This window comes from Dermochelys coriacea, chromosome 6 (genome assembly GCF_009764565.3).
Source record: "Dermochelys coriacea isolate rDerCor1 chromosome 6, rDerCor1.pri.v4, whole genome shotgun sequence".
Classification (NCBI taxonomy): Eukaryota; Metazoa; Chordata; order Testudines; family Dermochelyidae; genus Dermochelys; species Dermochelys coriacea.
In genome coordinates this window covers 23592404-23620103 of record NC_050073.1, presented here as the reverse complement: position 1 = coordinate 23620103, position 27700 = coordinate 23592404, and the positions used below count along the sequence as shown (strand labels likewise).

The 27700-nt window shown below is 40.5% G+C and overlaps 1 protein-coding gene across 5 annotated transcripts; it reads right to left on the bottom strand.

The window, feature by feature from the left end:
- Positions 1-373: 373 nt before the first annotated feature.
- Positions 374-27244, bottom strand: UEVLD (UEV and lactate/malate dehyrogenase domains). 5 transcript variants are annotated; one of them, XM_043517578.1, is made up of 13 exons: positions 27195-27244; positions 25305-25389; positions 20051-20116; positions 18140-18303; positions 16524-16659; positions 14990-15114; positions 14197-14302; positions 12753-12923; positions 11585-11758; positions 5838-5925; positions 5003-5126; positions 3178-3518; positions 374-2684 (listed from the first exon to the last, which is right to left on the bottom strand). In XM_043517578.1, the coding sequence occupies exons 2-12, from the start codon at positions 25315-25317 to the stop codon at positions 3351-3353; spliced, it is 1335 nt and encodes a 444-aa protein (XP_043373513.1). In that variant the 5' UTR covers positions 25318-25389; positions 27195-27244; the 3' UTR covers positions 374-2684; positions 3178-3350. The 5 variants fall into 5 exon arrangements, with proteins under 5 accessions (XP_043373513.1, XP_038263146.1, XP_038263148.1 ...); XM_038407218.2 differs by having other exon boundaries at positions 27046-27222; XM_038407220.2 differs by lacking the exon at positions 27195-27244 and adding an exon at positions 25728-26335.
- Between the last annotated feature and the right edge of the window lie 456 nt (positions 27245-27700).

Genomic DNA, 27700 nt, shown 5'->3' with positions numbered 1-27700 from the left:
TACTACCACTTCTTAACAGCGTATGCATGAATCTTATTGCTGACAGCCATAATGTAAGCAACAAGACATTTCTCGCATTCACTACAAAGGTAGTTACAAATGGTGTTTTGTTTGATTTATGATTAATATTTTAATACAAGAGCATACTTACCATAACATAGTATTAGAGTTAATGAGCATCTCCTATTATCTTGGTGCCTGATGTGTTTCTTTAGTTGAGACCCTTTAGAATGGTACCTTGAGTGCATGATCACTATTAGAGTCCTCCTATTGTCTACTGCAGTTTTGATTAATTTTTCCAAGAACAACCTTTGCGTAAGTAATTCATTTAGAGGCATAACAAGAATCATTAGATCTTGAGAACCACAAGACATGAGAACCATGATTTAAAACAGAATTGAATGAAAGCACAGTATATAGATTACAACAACTCGATACTTCATGACACCATCAATGCATAAGAACCATAATTTAAAAACACAATAGCAGGAAAACAGTGCAATATACAAATTACATGAATTCAGTATATTTGAACCTAGATATCAATATTAAGAGTTCTGCAGCAATACACCAGCTGTTTAGTATACTGGAAATGGCTGGCCAACTAAAATCCTCATTTTAGAGGCCCTTAATAGCAGGCCACGTCTTACAAGTACTTTGTGCATCTAAAACACTATTTTTCCCCACTGTTTCTGAACAACAAGAATAAGTGTCATACAACAGATGCCTTTTTAGTGCCATTAGTCTAAAAGTGACTTTAGATAATCTCCTTCCTACAACAATGTAAAGTGCCATGTAATGTATTTTTAAAGCTGCAATCCCTTCTTTTTAAATAAAAATTGGAAATGTCTGAACAACGGCACTTAATATATTTAAAAAACAGATCAGATTTCTGAATTATGAGTGCTAAGTACAATTTATCCTAAAAAGTGACAATTATCAGAGGACTGCAGCTTTTAACAAAATAAGATACAACTTTAAGGTACAAAAATGATCTATTCTAGCTAAGTGTAGCCCTCTTTATGAACAATTTTAAATGCACCACACTTTAAGGAAAAGTTACTTATTGCTCATTCATGAAGATATTAATAAGTTACAAAGAAAACCAGTCCAGCTAGAGATTAGTGCTCAGTTACGTTTAAACAACCAGCTCAATCGTTCTATCATAATAATCACTATTTACAAACCATCACTGATTAAATCATTAAAAAAATGCTCGGGCAATATGAATGGTGATCCCATTAAGGAAAATGTAGTTTTCCTATTTTTGGTCTCAATCCTGAGATCACTCAGCAGATCACAACTCCCAATGATGTCGATGGGCTAAATCGTGCCCCCATCGATCACAATGGAAACTGGACTTGTAAGTGATACATATCAGGCCCAAAAGGTTGTTGAGGATACTAAGCCTCTTTAAGACTGGGCCCTTTCTGAGGTATAAGTGTAAGGCACAAACAAGTGTATCATCAATCTAATTCATTCATATATTGTGTCTTTACCAACATAAAGCTTCAATGGTATTTTAAGAAATACATACCAGCACTTTTAAGAGTTGGGTCCACATTTTCTCCTTTACTGTATTTGGTATCATTAGTATTCAATTGAATACTAAAGTCTACTCACAAGATGAATATACTACTTTTCTTTTAGGAGTGTAACATAATGAACAAGCAAAGATTATTTAGGAAGTCAATAAAACCACTTGTACCAACATGCATTCTTTTTCGTTTTATTTTAAACACTAGTATCCTACTTTTTCTGTACACCCCTCACCCTTGTCAGCCAGGGGTGTCTCCCTACTCAGATTCAGTTGCCTTTCCCAGTCACTTTATTTTCCTTATGAACCTGATCCAAAGCCCACTGACATCAATGGGCTTTGAATCATATATTTCCATGAATTAATTATGCCTCCAAGCCTTATTTACTTCTATATTACTCAATTGTAAGATTGTCCTTTATTCCCACCTCCCCCCACACAAACACCTCACCACTGTGTACAGTATCTGTACCAATGCTGTATTTGTTGGCATACCTCTAGTGTTTAAAACAAAAATGTTTTAGAAATAACTTATAGCATAAAAACACCTAAAGGGTCTGTAAAACATACAAAACAATTAGAATAGAGAAAAATTCTAGGAAAAAAGCTCAGACAATTAAATGAACATACAACGGCATTCATACATAATGTCCAAAAGCTCAAGCTCAAAGGTGTATCATTAAAAAAAAAAATTTCCCATTTTTCCTAGCAGTGTTCTAGTGTCAAGTTCAATTACATGAAAACAAAGTGCTTTATCGTGTTTGCTAAGCATGAGAATCATTTTAGTCAATCCTTTACTGCACTGAATAGCTGGAGTGCAATGGTGTTCTAGTCATGCCTCCTACACTGAAGATTACAAGGGAGGTGACAAACTGCTTTTGTAGTGGCTCTACACCACCCAAGGATTCTCCCTACACTAGACACACTTCCAGATAGACTGTTAAGTCAGCTTTACAACCTATTTGTCCCAGCAGAGGGCACAACGGAAACATAGTGAATGTGAAAATCAGGCCTACATAGTGCATAGCTTAGTAACAAAGAATGCAGGCAAAGTTACTTAAATTTTGACAAAACACAGTTGTAGATTATCTCTTCATTTTGACTACAAAAGTTACAGCTTTTTTAAAAAAAGAAAAAAGCTTTCCATCTTGTGATGACAGGTTTCAGAGTAGCAGCCGTGTTAGTCTGTATTCGCAAAAAGAAAAGGAGTACTTGTGGCACCTTAGAGACTAACAAATTTATTAGAGCATAAGCTTTCGTGAGCTACAGCTCACTTCATCGGATGCATTTGGTGGAAAAAACAGAGGAGAGATTTATATACACACACACAGAGAACATGAAACAATGGGTTTATCATACACACTGTAAGGAGAGTGATCACTTAAGATAAGCCATCACCTACCTGCTTGTCACCATGGAAGGTTTTCCTCCTTTCCCCCCCCTGCTGTGGGTGATGGCTTATCTTAAGTGATCACTCTCCTTACAGTGTGTATGATAAACCCATTGTTTCATGTTCTCTGTGTGTGTGTATATAAATCTCTCCTCTGTTTTTTCCACCAAATGCATCCGATGAAGTGAGCTGTAGCTCACGAAAGCTTATGCTCTAATAAATTTGTTAGTCTCTAAGGTGCCACAAGTACTCATCTTGTGATGTTCTCTGTTACGTAGTTTAACTAATGCTTTGAAGGAGTGAGGCAGTTTTGAAAGGAAATGGTAATTCTTCTATTTGCAGAAACCTATATCTATCAGGGAAACATTTTCCCTTAGCAAACCGAGCATTTTCATGAGAAGATATGGCATGATTCCATTGTGTTTACAGTTTCAATTGCTGTTGAAGGTCATGAATTGATGCTGCACTGCTTTGCAGTTTCTTTGCCACCAACTTATCCTCCTTCAGTGGTTTGATAATTTCAGTCACTCCATTGATTCCAAGAATACATGGCATACTTAAAAATACTTCACTGTTTATATTGCAACACCCCTGAAATAGTGAAGACAAAAAGAATGTACATAAAAACAACTCTAAATTCATTAATCTCCATTCCCCATGCCCACTATAAAATACAAAATTATGTACATTAACAAATTTAAATAAGCAAGGATAATTAATCACAAGACATGCTTTGTTTAGCTGACAAGCATAGCTTAATTTGTTATTTATAATACTGTATAGTAGATTAAAAATTCTACTTCTTTTTAAATCTTAGTAATAGGAGAACATCAACATTCTGCAACTAAAATTAGTTGAAATTTTATGTCTTGTTCAAAATAAAATTAGATTTTTGTTCAAATTTTTGTTCACTTGCATAGTGTCTGTACAATTTATAAAAAGAAAAGGAGTACTTGTGGTACCTTAGAGACTAACAAATTTATTTGAGCATAAGCTTTCGTGAGTTACAGCTCACTTCACCGATGAAGTAAAACTATTTCCCCATGTTATTCCCCCCCCCCCCCCCCACTGTTCCTCAGACATTCTTGTTAACTGCTGGAAATGCCCCACCTTGCTTGTCACCATGAAAGGTTTTCCTCCTCCCCGCCACCCTTGCTGGTGATGGCTCATCTTAAGTGATCACTCTCCTTCAAGTATGTATGATAAAACCCATTGTTTCATGTTCTCTGTGTGTGTATATAAATCTCCCCCACTGTATTTTCCACCAAATGCATCCGATGAAGTGAGCTGTAGCTCACGAAAGCTTATGCTCAAATAAATTTGTTAGTCTCTAAGGTGCCACAAATACTCCTTTTCTTTTTGCGAATGCAGACTAACACGGCTGCTATTCTGAAACAAGTCTTTGTAATCTCAAGCACAAAATGGATCAGTGACCAACATAGGAAGTTCACAGATTACTTGTTACTAAAGAAAAATGTTTCCACACTGTGTTCTAATATAAACAACATATTGCTTTAATTAAGTTGCAACATATTGCTTTAGAATGAAGTTTAATTAAAATCTAGTCTGAGATTCTGTTTTTGTCAAATATAAGCATATCCTCTTTTTCCTATTTAGGAAATGAGAAACTAGAAAAGTCTGCCTCCTGATTTGACAAATATAGTAGTGAGAAAATCTGCATCGGATTCTTGTAAATGGAGTTGAAGATGTTTGGCCTTTGGGGAGATTTGCATTCAACATTAAGCACTCTGATCCATGACACGTCTGCCTGTTATTTTGCCAAAACTAACTGTGTTAATAGCCTTGATCAGTGATGAGCTGGACACCAGCACTGCACATGTTGCATCTCTCAACTCCTATAATTTGAAAGTCCACTACAGTAATTGCAGTAATTGATTTTTGCTCATTTTCAGATGGATCCTAAAAGCTGGGTGCCTGTTGTAGGAATAAAGTGACTAAATAGTGTATCTGTAGAATGGCTAGTCAGGACTAAGGTCTATATATGACTACAATTAACATGAGTAATAGGATTAAAGGCACAATAGAAAAATATATGAAATTAATACCATATTTACCTTTGCCAGAGTTGATATGGAATGAATCTTTCTTTTATTTTTCAGTATACTTTCAATCAGATCAGCTATTGACAGCCCAACAGACCAGGACTTTTGACCTTTTCCCTTAAGAACTTCCATGGCTCTACATAACAGAGAAAAATGTGGTTTCAGAAATTTCTTCACTTACCATGTTTTGTTTGACAACAGTATTCCATAAACACACAAAAAGTATTGCATAGCATATGAACACCGCTATCTACTTCTCTAAAAATTGCATTCTAAAGCAATGCTTTATTTCCCAATTCTACAAAGATCACAATTTTTTAATTTCTCAATGCAAATGGTAAAATTTTGCTAACTTAATAAAAGTTATCATGGCAGACATTTTCCTAATTTCTATGAAAAGCAATGTTAAATATATACCCTGTTCACTGCAATGTATTCTTGATTAAGAAGTGCTTTAAGAACCTCAGAGGGAAGATACTAAATAAGTGTCATATATTAGGATTATGAACAGCCTAGTTTACTGCATCAAATAAATGCTGATGCAAGGCATTTTAGAGTAAGTGTTGCAAACAGTTTAGAGGAGCACACACTTATTCTATTAACATTACCACTTAACTATATTTAGCTACTGGAAAAACAAAATTCAGAACTAAAAAAAAATAGTCTTTTCCTATATACTCAAGGTATACCGATGACCTGAAAGTTTCAAAGCAGACTTGCTCATAGTAGTAAAGGAAAGTAATATTATTCAGAGATTCTGAACTCTGCGGATTGGGAAAAAACACCTCTACTATTCTGGTAACAAGTTGGTGTGAATTTAAGTTTACTGTTGTAACAGCGTTGTTACCTGTTTGCCAACTGCTCCTGAGAGTTATCATTCACTACTCCTTCAGTTTGATGACATGTTACTAAATTAGAACCACTCCATGCAGGCACTAAATCAAATTAAAAACAAACTTTTGTCAACGTTATAAAATATTGGAATGATCAAGTTTTAAACTGGATTTTCTGAAGTGTATACTGGTACAAGCCCTGAGGACAGTTTGGCGTCTTTCTGAGGTTCTAAATTCCATGGCAGAACTGGCCTGGAGAAACTGTTGTTCAAAAAAAGGCTTCACATAAGGGTTTAACAGAATTTGTTGTTATGCATTAGTAAGTACACTATGTAGAATGGTGGAATGTGGCTTCTATTGTCAATGTTAAGACACATATGGTAAAAGACAGGTTTCAGAGTAGCAGCCGTGTTAGTCTGTATCCGCAAAAAGAACAGGAGTACTTGTGGCACCTTAGAGACTAAAAAATTTATTTGAGCATAAGCTTTTGTGGGCTACAGCTCACTTCATCGGATGCATAGAATGGAACATACAGTAAGAAGATTATATATATACATACACACACACACACAGAGAACATGAAAGGGGCTTGTTCACCTGCACATCTACCAATGTGATATATGCCATCATGTGCCAGCAATGCCCCTCTGCCATGTACACTGGTCAAACCGGACAGTCTCTATGCAAAAGAATAAATGGATACAAATCTGACATCTGGAATCATAATATTCATAAACCAGTAGGAGAACACTTCAACCTCTCTGGCCACTCAGTAACAGATTTAAAGGCAGCAATTTTGCAACAGAAAAGCTTCAAAAACAGACTCCTATGAGAAACTGCTGAGCTTGAATTTAATATGCAAACTAGATACCATTAACTTGGGTATGAACAGAGACTGGGAGTGGCTGGGTCATTACACATATTGAATCTATTTCCCCATGTTAAGTATCCTCACACCTTCTTGTGAACTGTCTAAATGGGCCATCTTGATTATCACTACAAAAGTTTTTTTCGCCTGCTGATAACAGCTCATCTTAATTAGCCTCTTACTCCACCTTTTCACGTTCTCTGTACGTGTGTATATCTCTCTCTCTCTACATCTTTCTATATCTATATCTATATCTTCTTACTATATGTTCCATTCTATGCATCCGATGAAGTGGGCTGTAGCCCACGAAAGCTTATGCTCAAATAAATCAGCCCCTCTCCCTTGTACATTGATCAAACTGGACAGTCTCTATGTAAAAGAATAAATGGAACAAATCAGAAGTCAAGAATTAAAACATTCAAAAACCAGTTGGAGAACACTTCAATCTCTCTGGTCACTCGATTACAGACCTAAAAGTGGCAATACTTCAACAAAAAAACCTTCAAACACAGACTCCAACGAGAGACTGCTGAATTGGAATTAATTTGCACACTGGATACAATTAACTTAGGCTTGAGTAGAGATGGAGTGGATGGGTCATTACACAAATTAAAACTATTTCCCCATGTTCATCTCCCCACCCCGCCCACTGTTCCTCAGACGTTCTTGTCAACTGCTGGAAATGGCCCACCTTGATTATCACTACAAAAGGTTCTTCCCCCCCCCCGCACTGGTAATAGCTCATCTTAAGTGATCACTCTGGTTATAGTGTGTATGGTAATACCCATCGTTTCATGTTCTCTGTGTATATAAATCTCCCCACTGTATTTTCCACTGACTATATCCAACGAAGTGAACTGTAGCTCACAAAAGCTTATGCTCAAATAAATTTGTTAGTCTCTAAGGTGCCACAAGTCCTCCTTTTCTTTTTTCAAATAAAGTTGTTAGTCTCATATGGTAAAAGACTGTCTCATAAGTGTTGGTGCAAAGAGAGAAGGGATACAGGTAAAAAAATCATAAGTTTTATCTTAAAATTTCTCAGCATTCCTCTGTTTTTTTTAAAACAGCTTCAGTAGTCTTATTTTTTTCCACTCCCATCTCCTTTATTAAATTTTAATACGCTTTTACAACCTTACCTACAACTTAAACTTCTGGATTTCATGTCTTTCCCCACTCCCTTAATGCATGATGCTGCTACCAGGGTGGGTGGGTATGCGCATGCGCAAGGCTGATGAATATTACTGGGATGACAGCCTTATATAGCACAGAAAATAGCGATGCAAGCTTGCTCACACTGTCCTGCCAGCATGTCTAAACCCTCTAAAGGGACTAACTTTAAGGGCAAGAGGCTAGTTCAGTCTCCATTTCCATTTAATCTCTGTTTAAACCACAATAAGTGTCATGAAAAAAGATCACATTTGGTATGGAAACTTATCTACCAAGAACAGGACTGAACCCACCCATTCATTTTACATATGCCCCCAGATAGGTGGTAGTTTTCTGTCAACTCAAGTTGGATCTGAAGTAACTTAGAGGTGAAAGGTCCGTTCTCTATTACTAATTCCCTTAAAATCAACTGGTCCCCACTATCATAATTTCAAATAGGAATATTGCCAAAAGAAAAATTTTTTGGGTAAAACCTTTCTGTTCAGTCCACTTATTGCAGAATTTGGATATAAATATTTTCCCCTCAGACTTTTCTGTAAAGTAACTGGAAAATACATCCTACATAGTAGTGTGCATTTGGTTTAGCAAGCATGATGAAAGGCAATCCTAAACTCGAGATCTGAGTATCAGGTTCTTAGCAGACAGTTATCCAAACTAAAAAATATCATCACAAAAACTACTATATTCACTTTCAGCAGAGACCCTCAAGAACAAATGGACCATGGAAACCAACCTATTCTATCATCCTTAGGTGTGTCCTTTAGATCAGGATTGGCAGAGAATAGAGGGAGCCAATGTGCCTCAACGTGTAATGCATCTGATGTGGTATAATGTTTTCAGTTCTTTTGAACTCAAAGACAAATATATTATTGTTTAGCCTAACATATGGAAGGAAAGCTGGGAATGACAAGTCAGTTGAAAAGCCACCTGCTACAATAAGCTATCGAGGATACTTTGAAGTGTGACAGAGACCAGATTCATGAAGACTGACAAACCTACTCTACAAACTAAATCTATGATTGATTCCTTATAAATCAGTCTTTTGTATTTCAATTGGAAGTCATGACTTAAAGGAGCCATACAATGAAAACACTGATAGTGAAAGTTGTTCTATGAGTCAGAAAGGTATACTAGAAAAGTGTTACTGACTTTTAAACAGACTTCTCATTAAAAAAAGAAAAGGAGTACTTGTGGCACCTTAGAGACTAACAAATTTATTAGAGCATAAGCTTTCGTGAGCTACAGCTCACTTCATCGGATGCATTTGGTGGAAAAAACAGAGGAGAGATTTATATACACACACACAGAGAACATGAAACAATGGGTTTATCATACACACTGTAAGGAGAGTGATCACTTAAGATAAGCCATCACCAACAGCAGGGGGGGAAAAGGAGGAAAACCTTTCATGGTGACAAGCAGGTAGGCTAATTCCAGCAGTTAACAAGAATATCAGAGGAACAGTGGGGGGTGGGGTGGGAGGGAGAAATACCATGGGGAAATAGTTTTACTTTGTGTAATGACTCATCCATTCCCAGTCTCTATTCAAGCCTAAGTTAATTGTATCCAGTTTGCAAATTAATTCCAATTCAGCAGTCTCTCGTTGGAGTCTGTTTTTGAAGCTTTTTTGTTGAAGGATAGCCACTCTTAGGTCTGTGATCGAGTGACCAGAGAGATTGAAGTGTTCTCCAACTGGTTTATGAATATGATTTGTGTCCATTCTGATTTGTGTCCACTAACACGGCTGCTACTCTGAAACTTCTCATTAAAAGTTACTCTAAAAACAGTACATTGTTTTCTATCTCCTGTCCATGAAACACCATGGCCTAAAGTTTAGCTGCAATTTCCATTCTTCACATATACTCAAATCTCCATTACAGAATGCTTCACAGTTCACATTTCTAATATGCCCATACTAGTTTTTTGTTTTTTTTAACCTAACTGCTTTTTCAAAAATTTGATTTCATTATTTTGAGGACAACTTTTGGAAGGAGAAAGGGAGATAACCCTCCTCTGAAGAAATTACCACCTCTGCATGGCTTTCAATTTAAGAGGAAAAAAACCTGACACTTAACAGAAAGGTAGCGGTAGCTGCATTGTATAGGAGCAGATGCCGCACAATCGTGAATTAAAGTTTGACGTTTCTATGTGGAATAGCAGTTTAAGCAGATGTGATAAAGAGCCTAGTTTGTTTGGTTTTTTTAATTACTTTATCCTTCATACGTCACTTTTTTTAAATGTAAGGAGAAGCTAAATCTCACTGTATCCAGTTCTGTAAAGAGCACTCAACTCAATTCTATCTTCCTCTAGACCAGAGGTGGGAAAACTACAGGCTGCGGGCCAGATCTGGCCCCTCAGGGCTTTGGATCCAGCCCACAGGACTGCCCCCCCCCGGTGCCGCAGGCCCCGCACCACTCTCAGAAGCAGCCGGCACCATGTCCCTGGGGGGGTGGTGGTGGGGGCAGAAGGCTCAGTGTATTGCCCTTGCCTCCAGGCACCGCCCCCCACAGCTCTCATTGGCTGGGAACGGGGAACTGCGGCCAATGGAAGCTTCGGGGGAGGTACCTGGAGGCGTGGCAAGGGCAGCACACAGAGCCCTGTGCCCCACCCCATCCCCGCCACGCAGGGACATGGTTCCGGCTGCTTCCCAGAGCAGTGCAGAGTGGGGCCAGGGCAGGCAGGCAGGCAGGGAGCCTGCCCTGGCCCCGGTGCGTACCACTGCCACCCCGGAGCCACTTTAGGTAAGTGGCACAGGGCTGGAGACCAAACCCCTCCTGCACCCTATCCCCCAACTCCCTGCCCTAAGCCCCTTGCCTGCACCTTGCACCCCAACTCCTTGCCCTGAGCTCCTTCCCACAGTCCGCACCCCTCCTGCACTCTGTACCCCTCCTGTACCCAACCCCCTTCCCTGAGACCCCTCATACACCCTGCACCCCTCCTCTGTCCCAATCCCTTGCCCTGAGCCCGTTCCTGCACACCACACCCCCTCCCCATTTGGGGACATACAGAGAACATCTTTGTTTGCTCCCATCCTGCTCTAGAATCTTGGGGGACACCCTGTAAACCAGGGGTGGGCAAAGTTTTTGGCCTGAGGGGCACATCTGGGTATGGAAATTGTATGGCGGGCCATGGAAACTCACAAAATTGGGAGTTGGGAGGGTGGGGGCAGCTCTGGCTGGCGGTTTGGGCTCTGGGGTGGGCATGAGGGGCTGGGGATGCAGGAGGGTGGTCTGGGCTGGGACCGAGGGTGGGAGGGAGGATCAGGGCTGGGGCAGGGGTTTGGGGTGCAAGGGGGAGTCAGGCATACAGGCTCTCGGCAGCGCTTACCTCAAGCAGCTCCCAGAAGGAGGCTCTGCATGCTGCCCCTGCAGCTCCCATTGACTGGGGCTGCTGGCCAATGAGAACTGCGGGGGCAGTGTGCGGAGCCCCTTGGCTGCTTCTACGCATAGGAGCCGGAGGGGGGACATGTCACTGCTTCTGGGAGCCGCATGTAGTGGGGCAAGCCCTGGACCCCACTCCCCAGCTGGAGCACCAGAGCAAGGCAAACCCCGAACCCCACTCCCTGGCGGAAGCTCGAGGGCCGTATTAAAACATCTGGAGGGCCGGATGCAGCCCCTGGACCGCAGTTCCCCCCCGCTGTAAACACTAACACTCTCCATAGGATACGTCTTTTCCCCCCTTTCTAGAACACTTCAAACTCAAAGTCATAATCATTTATCAGTTTACCTTTATCTTCCCCTCGTTCGCCGATAATCCAAACCTCTTTTCCTATGGTCTGTGCTTTCAACAAGTTTGTGATAATATATTGGAATCTCTCAGTGTCTAGATTACAACCAATTCCGACAACTCTGCTTTTAGGAAATGCACTCAGCTTCCATGATACATATGTCATTACTTCCACTAAACATGGGACAAAAGTATGTTGAAAACATACAGAATTACTCCCAAAATTCAACACAACAGCAAACTATAATTCACACTCAAGAAACAAAAGCAGGAACATTTTATAACTCAAAGTATAAGCATACAGGACACTATCAGCAGCTCACTCATTTTTAAAACGAGTCAGGCTTTGAAAATAATCATGTCATAGCTCAAGTAAAATATTAAGAAAAGAAATCAGAAACTCAAATAATTTATCTCACCACCACCACCCCAAAAAACTTAGCCCCCACCGTAAAGTTTAGTTCTCTTTCCATTTGGCAAATGTCTCCCCCTCCTTCCCTGTTTTGAATGGAGCAAAAGGTAATCTTTCCAGTTGCTCTAATATATTATAGTAACAAGTTTTATGTGTGTATGGATGGGTAGGTTCATGTCTACTTCTTCCTTCCCAACTTACTGAGCATTCTGACACAAGATCATGGAATTATGATAGTTTTATGATCATGAATGTGTTTCCAAACAAACAGGCTAAATATTTAACATAAGATAACATAAGGGGCTATCAAACAGAAGTTTTGATCATATTGTGTTTATATATCTTTACAGCATGGGGGGGGGGAGGGCAGAGAGAGAGATAGAGAGAGATCTTGTCACTAACATTTGCAAGGTGCTCTCACTACAGTAGATGGACATATCATAAGACTCTCGATAAAATCAGGTTTAAACAATAGACAAAAACAAAACATATGCAAGAAGACTTTTGATATAAAAAATACTATCATTTCCCCCCCTTTATCTAAACTATGCCTAAGACAACATCTTACCAACAGCCTCTCCATATAGAGAAACACACGGATTTAGTGGTTTGCCCAAGTCTGAAGAGGGAGTCCATCTCAGAACTGGGATTAGAATTTAGGAGCTGGCTCCCTGCTCAGTGGAGTATATCAGGCAATAGGATATTCTTTAAATAGATCAGAACAAAAAACCAGATACATGTAAAATACCAACAAACCTGGATGAGATGCAACAAGCAGCACACTATTTTGACTATAATGTGCTACTGCTGGGACAATTCCTCTGAATAGATCCACATTGCTCTGTATGACACCAAGATACGACTGAGCATTACCCAAAGAATTAACAGTGAGCACTACCACTTTTGAATCAGCAGAAGCAGAAAAATCTGATAAACATAAAAAAAATATTTGAGGGGTTTTTCTAAAGTCTCATTTTATCAAATTATAGATATGTCAAGATAGACTTGGCACAAAAATGTTTTAAATAACCCATACTAAAACCAGTACATATAGGTTCAATTCAACACACAACTACTTCGTTTGCCTTTCCGCAAGAACCTTTAAGTTAATAGCTTTTTTCCTACAGTAGAACTGAACTAGAAAGATATACAAGGATATTTTTATGTATCATCATTCCCGATCTATTGTGTTGAAAGCGCATACAGAGCTTTGTTTTGGAAGTGCTTTGCCTATTATATGAGGGTACTTTGCCTCCTTCTACAGTACCTTTAATCCAAGGATCTCAAAGTATCTTACAAATAGTTACGCCTCATAGAACCATGTGAGGCTGACGTTATTCCCATTTATAGATGAAAAGCTGAGGCTGCAATTTGCCCATGATCATACAGAGCTTGATGCACAGCTTGGAAGACAACCCAGGAATCTGGACTCCCAGGCTCCTACTCTAACAACTGGGCATTGGTACCATATATTACATTAGCTTTTTGTTATTTGTTTCTTTATATCTTGCTAAGAAACTAAGTAAAAATAGCATCCTTCTCCTGACATCATTATTTGGATCTCTAAAAAGAAGAAGTTCTCTCCTTTTTCCAACCCCTATCTAGCTAGGTATTTATACTGGGGCCATTGCTATAGAATCTGAACATTGCATCCTGATAATCCTGGATTCTTGGTGAAGATCTTTATCCTCATTTCTTTCTTTCACATAGGGGCTTCTGTTCTTTTTGTCCTTCTATCTCAGAGTCAAGGATGCTGTCACTGTATCAAAGAGTCTGTTCTGGTGGCTTGGCATGAGGTGGAACATGGACTAAAAAAAAAAAAAGTATCTTACAAAATATATCTAGTAAATGAACTGAATGCAGCTAGAAGGTGCCTGATTGATAGCACAAGAGATCTAAGCCTCTAAAAAAAGAACAGATTAGAGTATTGGACAAAAGCAGTACCAGTTTCCCTGGACCATGCCACCAGCATATAACAGTCTTAATCTGCACACACCACTTCAGGAAGTGAGAAAATATCAGAAGATAATGGGTGTTTAAAGACCCAGAATGAATTTAAATTAATGACCAGAGATGAAAGAGTCTATCACTCCCTAGGATGATCTAGTTCCCATAAAGTAAATAAATATACAAGTATACAGCAAAATAAAAATACAGAACATACAGTAAGATGTTCCACTATAATATAAAAAATGAGTACCTTTGCTGATCTCTACATTTGGCAAAGCAAAGATATCCAGGTCCATTGTTCCTCCTTTTGCTGCTCTTTCTGAGAGGTCTAAGAGAACCACCTGGTCTGCAGCACCCTGTACAAATAAATATATTTCAGCTCTGCAACAGAATAAAATGCAGTTTATTCTGATAAAAAGATGCTTCTGAGATTTGATCTCTCTTTAAAAAGAATTTTAATTGTGTCGCAACCCCCTCCCCCCCAAACAGCCCACACCCAAATCACCAATGATTGTGTAATGTTAAATGGAAAATTGGACATCTGTGTTGGTAGTTTCATTACCAAATAGTATATTAAACCACATACACAAAACCCACCTTAGGAGGGTTGCACTCAGACACTCAAAGTTAAGGCCAAAACTCTGACTATTGTGCTCAAATACTGAGCACATATAGAAACACCCTATACTGTGAGAACTCCACAATATCTAGGGCACAACCTTGACAATATCCCTTAACTACAAATTTATGTAGTTTGAAGAATCTGTGCTCAACATTAAGATGTTTTATAACCAACAGCTGACTGTCGGACCCCATAAAGGATGATTAAATTTGAAATGTGTACATGTTATCTTTTTAGTTTTAATATTTTAGTTTAAATAGGAAAAAGGTAAACTAAAGAAGCAACATCACAAATTATTAAAAGTACTTAAAATGAAGTCATTGTTTTTGTATTTTAATAACACTAAGAACTAGGTTGGAGATCATTATAGGAACAGCACTAGGCAATATTAATAGCTATTCTATTAAAAATGAGGAAGTACCTTTGCTGCAATTGCTAGTACACAAGCAATGCCAAGATCTCCTGCTCCAATCACAGTAACTTTGTTAAAGCCTCCATTTTTTTTCTGTCCACCCACCATAGTCTTTGAATTCATGTCAGTTTCATCTAAAATTTAAAAAAAACAATCACAGCTGGTGGTTTTATAAGACAGTGTAAACACATGTACTGAATATGAAAGATAATGCGTGGGTCCGATCAATCAAATTACTTTGTTTTCTCCAATATGCTGGTCACGCTATGGAAACTAATTTTTCAAGGCTTCCATTGAGTAAGACATTTTTTCCACAGCATTATATTCTTACAATTTACATTTAAATTAAGTTTTTCATCAGCAAGGAAAAAAATTCAAATAGACGCCTTTTCTACTAACCACGCTTCCCCAGCTCTGCCACTGAAATGCAGTGTGACCTTGGGCAACTCATTTAATTTCTGTACACCTTCCATTTCCCCTGCTACTCTTTGTCCATCTTGTTTGTTTAGATTAAGATATTTGGGACAAAAACTCTGAACTGATTTGTACAGTGTCTGGCCTTGAATACATGGAGCAGTAATGTGGACTACAGTGGGGAGTGATTTCTAAAGCACACTAAAGTGTTGCACATCAATTGGTCCATGTAGACTCCTCGTGGTGTGTACTAGGATTCCCTAGTGCTATGTTTGCCCTGTTTGAAACAGTACTAACATTAAAGCTCACTAAGCAGTATTTAGTGAGCACCAGTAGGGGTCTATATGAACCAATTAATGTGCAACACTTCAGTGTGCTTTAGAAATCACACTACACTGCTGCTCCATATAGGTAAGCCCTCTAGTACAGGGGTGGTCAACCTGCAGCTCCTTGTATAGGCACTGACTCCAGGGCTGGAGCTACAAGTGCCAACTTTCCAATGTGCCAGGGGGTGCTCACTGCTCAACCCCTGGCTCTGCCACAAGCCCTGCCCCCAACTCCATCCCTTCCCGCCCCCTCCCCTAAGCCTGCCATGCCCTCGCTCCCCACCCCCAGCACACAGCTGATCAACAGGTGTGGGAAAGGAAGGAGAGGTGTTGATCGGCAGGGCTGCCAGTGAGCGGGAGGCGCTGGAGAGCTGATTGGGGGGCTGCTGACGTATTACTGTGGCTCTTTGGCAATGTACAGTGGTAAATTCTGGCTCCTTCTCAGGCTCAGGTTGGCCACCCCGCTTTAGTACAATGTTGGTTGGCAACTGTAGGCATTACCACAATACAAATAATAGTAATCCCTTTAATGCTTCTACATGCACCAATGTATACTACTGCAAAAAGTGTGTTTAAAATATTGAAAGACTGTTTTAAATTGCATTATCCATAAGAGAACATGTAAATCAGCTATGGCGTCAGAAAGGGTACATTTAAGGTAAAGGAAAAATAATGAGTTTTAGGAAAATGTAGCTACTACAAGTTTAAGTAATATTTATTGTCCACCTTGAAAAGATAAAATAAAAATAGTTAAAAGCATAGATAAAACTGATATTGATTTGATCTGCTGAAAAATTACACACCTGTAGTTATCTTTGCAATATAGGATAGCAGTTCTAACTGCTTGGCTTCATTGGAAGATGATACTGAATACAGAGGTAGCTCTTCCTCAAACTTTTCAATCATTTCTTTGATTAATCCAATGATAATTGATTTTGGCTGGAACACATACATATAGGAGAAGACTTACATTCTTTACTCATTATCATGATAAAACAGCATGCCCATAAACTGCAGTAATTAATTACAAGGTATCAAGAGTCACTGTATAAATTTAGCCAAACTATAAATATCAACCTTTCACACCTAAACCAACTTTTAAGATCGAGGAAAAGTAGCACTGCCCGTGAGTATATTTCTATTTTATTTTTAATACCTTAGTAATACAAATATAAATGTGTAACTATGGGAGTATGCATTAGAAAAGTGGAGAATATACAGACTGAATTAAGGATACCAAACACCAACTCAATTGGTTGTTTGAAGCATTATTGGACATAAGAAAGCCTCTGATAAAGTAGCATATATTACTAAATACAGGTTAAGGCTATATCTACATGAAGCACTTTATCGGTATAGCCATAATCTTACTGCCAAAGCACTCCCAGTGTGGACGCAGTAAACCAGCAAAGCCTTTGTGCCAGAACAGTAAAACTAACTCCCACAAGCAAAACAAGCTATACCATTAAAGAGTTTTGTCAGTGTAATTGTGCCTACAGTAGGGACTTCTGCTGGCACAGCTCTGTCAGTCACAAATCACAGATCTTCACACCCATACCAGCAGAAGCCTGTAGAAAAAACATAGCCTACTTCGCAGCAAGAAGAAAAACAAAACTCATTAGAGAAGATTCAGGCTAGCTGCATCAGAGCCTGATCTTCCAGTCTTTATTTGGACAAAGCTCTCATTGAGGTCAATGGACCTTTTAGCTAAGTAAGGACTGAGTATGAATCAGTAATTACCAGGTATAGATTCCCAAATAAATTTCCTCATTAAGTAGGAAAATGACACCCCTCACCCCCACGCTTCCTCCTCCAAAAACCTCAACAGCTTTGTTTTATTTATCTTAAAAAGCTAGCTGAAAAAAAAAACAAAAACAGATTTCATTAAATTATTTTTTATGGCTTGATAGCCACATGTTTAAAGTAACCTATGTACTGTATTTCATAAAAGAAATCCACCCGGCAACTAAAGTTGCTTTTGGACCTTCTATACGAGTGATCCCCAGAAAAAACAAATCTCCATTTTGCAATAATATCTATACCAGACATAAGGCTATTATATCAGTTACTGTAATTTTACTGAAAAACTGCACTTGCTAAATATAACCTCAGCTTACCCAGTTACTGGACATTGTTCACAGCACTAAAAGAAAATGTGTCAAACATCTCTATCTGGTTTATCCTTCTCTTTAACAGAAAGAAGTTTAATCCCCTTTTTTCCTCAATTTAAAATTATTTTCTTATAATAATATCTGACAGGCTGAAGGCTACTGCTTAAAGGGAACCAACCTTCTGCTTCTGTCTGCATTGTCATTGACTGTACATTTAAGATTAACAAATGTAGGAGAAGAGGAAAAAAAATGAGTGTTAATTTATATGTAATATAAATGTATTCTTCCTGGAATTTGTTTTTCCTTACGTGGCTCCAGTTTTGTAGATAGGGCAAGTATATCCTGCCATGTGCATCTACGTGTTTTCCCACAGAGATTTCCATGTTTATAGTTGGTTTCAGCAAGCAAATGGGAGGAGCAAAAGGATGAGAATCCAAAATCCACAAACAAATTGGTATGTTATAGGAATTACCTGTTAGATACAAAACAAAAAGCGTTATGACCTCTGCATTTCGAAGGTATACTGAAATCATGATTGTGTGTTCAGTTTTCCTTAAAATATAGCACTTTATTTGCTTTGATTATTTATGCTATTGATTTATACTATCCCTACGAAACCTGGTGTATTAAGTATCATTGATTGAAATCCTGTCAAATATAAAGCATTTCTTTTACAGAGCTTTACCAGCAAATAAGTCTGACTTTCAGAACAAAGGAACTTCTTAGAGCAATCTATTTACTTTTATAGGGTTTATATAACCTTGGAAACAGAGAGCTAATGAAGAGGAGACTCTATTATGTGCTTTATATTTAGACTTCAAAGACTGCAAGTTCAAGGAAGAGTTATTATCTGAGGAAACTGCATATCCAAGAACAGGGCACGAAGACTTTACCCAACACCCACCAGCCTGAGGACTACGGGCTTATCTACACAGTCTTTCACTTTAGTTAACTAAATCAGTTTTCTAATATGTAGTTAGTTATTTCAGGACAAGTGTATGTGAGGGCACGCTGATTTTGGAATAGAAGTGGCTACTGTTGATTTAGGTAAACTGAGGGCTTGTCTACGTGGTTAGTGTGTGGCAAGGTCGGGTATGAAACTGGGAGTATGTCAACTTTTAGGGATCTACACTGCCCTGCAGTTTGGACTACAAACGTTGTAACTCCTCTGTGTAGATGAAAAAGGCACAAACTAAAAAGTTCCTGGTTCACATTAATGTAATCCTGTTTGAAGGTGGCCACGATGCCATCCCCACTACTAAAGCCAATCTGCGCAATTTAACCCCAGAAATTTAAATGAAAAAACATTGGTGTACAGAATGTAACTGTCAATCAACTTTACTTAAAGTATTTTTAGAAGTGAGCTCACACTCCAATCCTTTGGCTGATCATAAGAAGAGCACTCTTACTTTCCATTTTCTCCCCTCTCACCTCATGGCCTCCTGGCTACTGCAAGAGTGAGGAGAGATCTCTGCTAAGCTATTCTTTCCTCAGCCTTTGTGCAAGTTGTTCCCTCCACCCCAGACAATGGCTCTAGTGCCAGCCACTGCTTTTCCTCATAGCTTCTTCCTTCCCCCAAGACTCTGAACCAGAGGTGGTCTATTTTTTGTCAAGGTCCAAATTTCTTGGTCAAAGTATAGCCCAGACTCCAGAGAAAATTAAAAAAAATATAATGATGCTGATAATAAGTAAATAAAATATTTTGGGGTCTGTTCAAAAGAGTTTGGCGGTCCATTTTTGGCCCAGGGTCTGCCTATTGACTACCTCTGCTTTGGTGATTAGTGATTGCTGCAGCTTGACCAGCTATGAACAGCAGCAGAGGCACTGGAGCGGTCTATTTGCAGATTTAGGAAGACAGCACTAGATCATTTTACACTATGTTCATATATGGAAATTATCTTTAAAAAACAAAACAACACAAAAATTATAGCTTTGACCCCAGACACTGATGACCAAAGCAAGTGGATTTTTCAAGCAGTCCAAGTTATCCAGAGAGAGATTTTAATCCAACTCTTGTGTGGCACATGGAGACTCTCCAGGTCACCCATCTTAGAAAAGGAAACAATGATACCTCTGTCTTCTTGGCAGTACTAAATTAGAAGCCTTTTCCAAGACTCTATGTGACTAATCAGGAAGATATACTGTTAAACGTACACAATATCTTACCATTGTATTTGGCTTTGGTATAGAAAATACAGTCTATCAGTTGTTAACCTTACCCTGATATTTCACTGGAATAGTGCCACTAAAATTCAAGAGGTCTTTAAGGGATCCATCTTTGAAAGCTGAAATTGAGAACAAGTTTTTTCTTTTTTAGTGGTTAGAGGATTTTTTTTTTAAATACAAAATTCTAAGTATTACCCATACTGCTTCATTACACATGTAAATAACTACTGATTTCAACTCTCAGATGTATGCTGAAAATGAACATTTACCAGTGAAATACAACTGCAAAGATTATTTCCTTGTACTTAGATACTACACCTAGTAATTAAACACACACACAGGAGACCTTCCCCCCACCCTTTCTTTTTTTAAAACAGAATTTTACTTTATTTATTCCTTTGGTATCACTTTTTATTGGAAGCTTAATGACAGTTGCACAACTAAGGAAACTTTATGTGCATCTTGTTGACCTTCTCCATTGTGGTCTCAAGTTACAGTGCTTTATCAGCTTGCATATCCCTCCAAAAAGGGGCCTCTGCTCTTCTTCCTTCTCTGTAAGGCTGACATCAACAGGACTTTTCTTCTTGCTGGGGGCAGGGGGATTCAGGAATTTACTTTTAACAATGTAAATCCATCAAATTATGTTTAAATTTGCTTAAGTGAACAGGAACAGTAAGATGGAATCCATGAAATTACCAATTTGTATAATCACTGATGTGTTACAATTTATTCATAGACACTAAGGTCAGAAGGGACCATTCTGATCATCTAGTCCGACCTCCTGCACAACGCAGGCCACAGAATCTCACCCACCCACTCCTACGAAAAACCTCACCTATGTCTGAGCTATTGAAGTCCTCAAATCGTGGTTTAAAGACTTCAAGGAGCAGAGAAGCCTCCCTCAAGTGACCCGTGCCCCATGCTACAGAGGAAGGCGAAAAACTTCCAGGGCCTTTTCCAATCTGCCCTGGAGGAAAATTCCTTCCCGACCCCAAATATGGCGATCAGCTAAACCCTGAGCATATGGGCAAGATTCACCAGCCAGATACTACAGAAAATTCTTTCCTGGGTAACTCAGATCCCATCCATCTAATATCCCATCTCAGGGGATTAGTCCTATTTACCCTGAATATTTAAAGATCAATTACTTACCAAAATCCCATTATCCCATCATACCATCTCCTCCATAAACTTATAGAGCAGAATCTTAAAGCCAGATAGATCTTTTGCCCCCACTGCTTCCCTTGGAAGGCTTTTCCAAAACTTCACTCCTCTGATGGTTAGAAACCTTCATCTAATTTCAAGTCTAAACTTCCTGGTGGCCAGTTTATACCCATTTGTTCTTGTGTCCACATTGGTGCTGAGCTGAAATAATTCCTCTCCCTCTCCTGTATTTATCCCTCTGATATATTTATAGAGAGCAATCATATCTCCCCTCAACCTTCTTTTTGTTAGGCTAACCAAGCCAAGCTCCTTTAGTCTCCTTTCATAAGACAAGTTTTCCATTCCTCGGATCATCCTAGTAGCCCTTCTCTGTACCTGCTCCAGTTTGAATTCATCCTTTTTAAACATGGGAGACCAGAACTGCACACTGTATTCCAGGTGAGGTCTCACTAGTGCCTTGTATAACGGTACTAAAACCTCCTTATCCCTACTGGAAATACCTCTCCTGATGCATCCCAAAACCGCATTAGCTTTTTTCACAGCCATATCACATTGGCAGCTCATAGTCATCCTATGATCAACCAATACTCCAAGGTCCTTCTCCTCTTCCGTTACTTCTAATTGATGCATCCCCAGCTTATAACTAAAATTTTTGTTATGAATCCCTAAATGCATAACCTTACACTTCTCACTATTGAATTTCATCCTATTACTATTACTCCAGTTTACAAGGTCATTCAGATCCTCCTTTATAATATCCCGATCCTTCTCTGAATTGGCAATACCTCCCAGCTTTGTATCATCTGCAAACTTTATTAGCACACTCCCACTTTTTGTGCCAAGGTCAGTAATAAAAAGACTTAATAAGATTGGTCCCAAAACTGATCCCTGAGGAACTCCACTGGTAACCTCCCTCCAGCCTGACAGTTCACCTTTCAGTAGGACCCGCTGCAGTCTCCCCTTTAATCAATTCCTTATCCACCTTTTGATGTTCATATTTTCCATCTTTTCCAATTTAACCAATAATTCCCCATGTGGCACGGTATCAAATGCCTTACTGAAATCTAGGTAAATTCGATCCACTGCGTTTCCTTTGTCTAAAAAATCTGTTACTTTCTCAAAGAAGGAGATCAAGTTGGTTTGGCACGATCTACCTTTTGTAAAACCATGTTGTATTTTGTCCCATTTACCATTGACTTCAATGTCCTTAATTAATTTCTCCTTCAAAATTTTTTCCAGGGCCTTGCATACTACAGATGTCAGACTAACTGGCCTGTACTTACCGGATCACTTTTTTTTCCTTTCTTAAAAATAGGAACTATATTAGCAATTCTCCAATCATTCAGTACAACTCCTGAGTTTACAGATTAATTAAAAATTCTTGCTTATGAGCTTGCAATTTCAGGTGCCAATTCCTTTAATATTCTTGGATGAAGATTATCTGGGCCCCCCGATTTAGTCCCATTAAGATGTTTGAGTTTCGGTGCTACCTCAGATATGGTAATATCTACCTCCATATCCTCATTCCCATTTCTCGTGCTATCTTTATCCTTAAGATCCTCTTTAGCCTTATTAAAGACTGAGGCAAAGTATTTGTTTAGATATTGGGCCATGCCTAGATTATCTTTAACCTCCACTCCATCCTCAGTGCCCCACTTCTTCTTTCTTAGTTTTCTTCTTATTTATATGGCTATAGAACCTTTTACTATTGGTTTTAATTCCCTTTGCAAGGTCCAACTCTACTCGACTTTTAGCCTGTCTCACTTTATCCCTACATGTTCTGAACTCAGTAAGATAGCTTTCCTTGCTGATCCCTCCCTTCTTCCACTCTCTGTATGCTTTCTGCTTCTTCTTAATCACCTATCTAAAATGCTTGCTCATCCAGCTTGGTCTACAACTCCTGCCTATGAATTTTTTCCCCTTTCTTGGGATACAGGCTTCCGATAGCTTCTGCAGCTTTCATTTAAAGTAATCCCAGGCCTCCTCTACCTTTAGATCCGTAAGTTCCTCAGTCCACTCCACTTCCTTAACTAATTTCCTTAATTTTTGAAAGTCAGCCCTTCTGAAATCAAAAACCCTATTTGCAGATTTATTTTTGTTAATCCTTCCGTTCAGCTTGAACTGAATTAGCTCATGATCACTTAAACCAAGATTATCCCCTACAACCATTTCTTCTATGAGGTCCTCACTACTCACCAAAACCAAATCTAAAATGGCATCCCCTCTAGTCGGTTCAGCAGCTACTTGATGAAGGAATCCATCAGCTATCGCATCTAGGAAAATCTGAGCCCTATTATTATTACTAGCATTGGTCCTCCAGTCTATATCTGGGAAGTTAAAGTCTCCCATGATCACGCAGTTTCCATTAGTATTTACTTTCTTAAAAACATTAAAAAGGGCTCTATACATATCCAAATTAGATCCCGGCGGTCTATAGCACACCCCAAGCACTATCGTAGGAGAGGCTCTATTAGTTATTTTCCCCAATGTAATTTTTGCCCAGACGGACTCTGTCTTATCCATTGCATCGCTTCTTATTTCTTTACATTCTACCTCATCGTTGATATACAATGCTACTCCACCACCTTTACCTTTATTTCTGTCTTTCCTAAACAGCACATACCCTTCAATACCTGTAGTCCAGTCATGACTACTATTCCACCATGTTTCTGTTATCCCTATAATATCTGGTTTCACTTCCTGCACCAGTAGCTCTAGTTCCTTCATTTTGTTACCTAGGCTCCTCGCATTGGTGTACAAACATCTTAATTTTTGCTGTTTGGCCTCGCTCACATTTTGTACCTTATTAGGCACAGTCATTCTACAGCCAATATAACCTATTAGACTGGTATCCACACTGCCCTCGCTCCTTATATACATTCTCCTACCGTGGCTGTATCCTTTCTTACATCCTCTCAATGCTAAAATCTGGCGTGGAGATTACCTGGACAGCTCCCAACCATCTCCCGCAAATTCCTAGTTTAAAGCTCTCTTTATCAGTTGTGCCAGCCTCCATCCTAGAAGTCTATTTCCTTCCCTATTCAGATGAAGTCCATCCCGAGAGAACTGTCCTCTGTCCATGAATGCCTCCCAGTGGCCATACATCCCAAAGCCCTCCTTATAGCACCACTGCCTAAGCCATCTGTTGACAGTCATAATCTTGTCACACCTTTGTTGCCCTTCTCTAGGAACAGGCAGAATCCCACTAAAGATCACCTGAGCCTCCATTTTCTTAGGCTTCCTTCCCCAGCCTAGCATAGTCTCCCTTAATACTTTCCAACGAGAATCTAGCCGTATCATTTGTTCCCACATGAAGGATAATTAGGGGATTCTTTCCGCTCCCTTTAGGATCCTTTTCAACCTCAGGTTTACATCCCGTATCTTAGCACCTGGAAGACAGCACACCCTTCTATTCTCTGGATCAGCTCTAGTTACAGGCCTGTCTATTCTTCTCAATAAAGAATCCCCGATCACATAGACCTGCCTCTTCCTGGTGACGGTGCTATTCTCCAGTCTCTCCCCTGTTCCCTCTAGCTGCAAGTTCTTTCCATTCCTATTTTCCCTTATAATCCTCTTCAACCCATCCTGTATCCTCCTGAGGCTCATATTTGGTGTAGTCTCCCTTGACTCTTCTGCTTTTCCTATAGGACTAGCCTCTCTTCTCTTCTTCCTTGCCCTTCCACCTTCAGCGACTACCTGCCGAGCCCCTTCTTCATTTTCCAACTCTGCAAACCTGTTCCTAAGCTCTCTTTCTCCTTCACTAGCCCGTCTTTTCCTCTGCCTGGTTCTTTTAGTCACATGTGTCCACTGACCACTTTCCTCACCCAGTCTCCCCTCAAAATTCCCCAGCCCTGCTTTCATGGGCAAGTCTGAGCTTTTCCCTTCAGATACCTCATGTCTTATTCATTTTTAAAAAAAATATACTGATTAGTTTGGTGACGGTAACTTACAACAAGTACTGTAGGAAATGAACTCCCGAAAAAAAAAATCACATGATATCACATGATACAAAGTTAGGAAGAAACTGAAAACAACAGTAATTTAGATATATTTCATTGTAGATAGAGAACCTATGAAAAGTCAAGAGTTCCAAACAATCATTAACTGTCGAAAAAAAACAAAGTAACTAGATCAGATTCTTACTGTATGTGTCCATAGAGAATCTGAAGTTTGGGTAGATCTTAACAACATTCTTCAGTTCTTCTATGGTCAGGTCCCGGAACTTATACTGTACACAAAACAAAAAAGAATGTTTCAACTTGAAAGGACTACTTCTTTGGTTGCACAGGATAGGTGGGGAAGAATAAGAGAAGAGGAGGCAGCTAATAATTACCTGTAACAAACAGTTTTGCCATAAAATTAATTCTCAAACAGACTGCTCCACAGCAAGCATAATTTTATCTGCATCTAACATCTGCAATTATATATTTATAAAATATATTTGAAAAAGTTGAAGCCAAATAATTACGTTGTTTGCTAACAGCAAACTCTATAATGGCTTTCACATTTTAAATGGTTTTCATAACCATTTTCTCACAAACATATTAAAGTGTCTGAAAAATTCACCTTTTGGATTGAAATTTTATGTGCTTAGTCTCTGTCCATAAGTGAATTATTTTGGAGAGGTGGAGCAAAATCCATATAGGGGTTGCGCTGGGTGAGGGTAGAGGAAAAACCCAAACAACATTTCTTAAAAAAAAAAAAAAGCTAGCCACATTTTAAGGTAGACTTACAGCAGGAACTGCTGAAGTTTGAAATGTGGTATGAATATTATTATCGGTGAGGGCTAATGCCTTTGCAGAACCAGACTTCAGCTACTTCCTTTGGACCATTCCCTCTCCATAGGCTGCTGTATAGATTCTTTATCCTCCCCAACAATTTTGCAAATCTGGGACTGTTCATACTTCCAGGATTTAGATATTGTGCTCCAGATCATGGGAAATTTGAACTGACACCCCAACACAGGCACTTAAGCGACAAGCATCATACAACGGCAGCCCCACTTTGGTTCAATGAACTAGCAGCTACACTGGGAAAATAAGCAGAAAATAGTACACTTGGGCATCTGAGAGTGGGGGGGGGCGCATATGGAGGGGGGAGCTGGGTGGAGGGTGCACTTATGTAAGGGTGAGTAGGGGTGCAGGTGCACTAGCTCTGTGGTTCTCAAACTTTTGTACTGGTCACCCCTTTCACATAAAGAAAAGGAGGACTTGTGGCACCTTAGAGACTAACAAATTTATTAGAGCATAAGCTTTCGTGAGCTACAGCTCACTTCATCGATGCTGTAGCTCACGAAAGCTTACGCTCAAATAAATTTGTCAGTCTCTAAGGTGCCACAAGTCCTCCTGTTCTTTTTGTGAACACAGACTAACACGGCTGCTACTCTGAACCCTTTCACATAGCAAGCCTCTGAGGGTGACCCCCCCTTAGAAATTAAAAACACATTTTGATCTATTTAACACCATTATAAATGCTGGCCGCAAAGCAGGGTGGGGGGGGGAGGCTGACAGCTCGCGCCCCACGCCCAGGTAATAACCTCGCAACACCCTTGAGGGGTCCCGACCCCCAGTTTGAGAACCCCTGCACTAGGGGGCCTGGGAGATGGATGCACTAGTGGGGGGGGAGGAGAGGGGGAGCCGGCGGTGCGCGTGCACTCGGGGGGGGGGTGAGTCGGGGTTCCCTGCCCACTGATGCCCGCTCCCTCTCAGGCCTTTACCCCTTCGCCTCCCACAGGCGGGGCAAGGTGCCACGCGCCCCCACCCAGCCCGACCGGGGGGGGGGGAGGCGGGGCACTGCGAGGGCAGCGCGTGGCGACCGGGGCCCAGACCCTGCCGCCGCCGCGGGGGGGGGGCGGCGGAGGCCTGGCGCGCGCGCGCGCGCGCACCTTAACCAGCTGCGTCCTCAACGCCTCCTCGGAGAACTCCATGGCGGCGGCGGCGGCTGCGCACGGCCCAGACGCCAACCGCCAGGAGCCGGCCCCGCCCTTCTCCCACCCCTGGGAGGCGCGCGCGCGCCGCGGCGCCGGCCGCTCACCTCCGGTCGCCGGGCGGGAGGGACCAGCTGTTTCCGGGCCAGCGGTCCCGCCCCTGCCCCGGCCGGCACGTGCCGGGCGACCGCGGCCTCTGCTACGCAGGCTGAGCCAGGCCCGCCCGCACCCTGCCCTGCAGGCTGGGCCCAGCCCTCCCGTGCCAGGCCACCCGTCTGTGGCTAAGGACTCTGCCCTGCTCGGGCTGGACGTGCTGCCCAGTCCGCGTGCTGAGGGCCCAGCGCTGCCAGCTCTCTGGCTTCCCTCTCTGCTGCTCAGCGGGTTGAACTCTGCCCACGCTAGGCTCCTGGACACGCAGCTTAACCGTACCACCAGCACGGTCCCTGGCACCCTGAAGCCAGCCTAGTAGTCCGCCACCTGATACAGCCAACAGGCTGATCACCCAAGGACAGCAAATGCCACCTTTGCCAGTGTTCAGGGATATATAGCAGGGGCGGGCAAATTACGGCCAAGATCACGGGCCCGCCAGCTGCTTTAATCCAGCCCTGGAGCT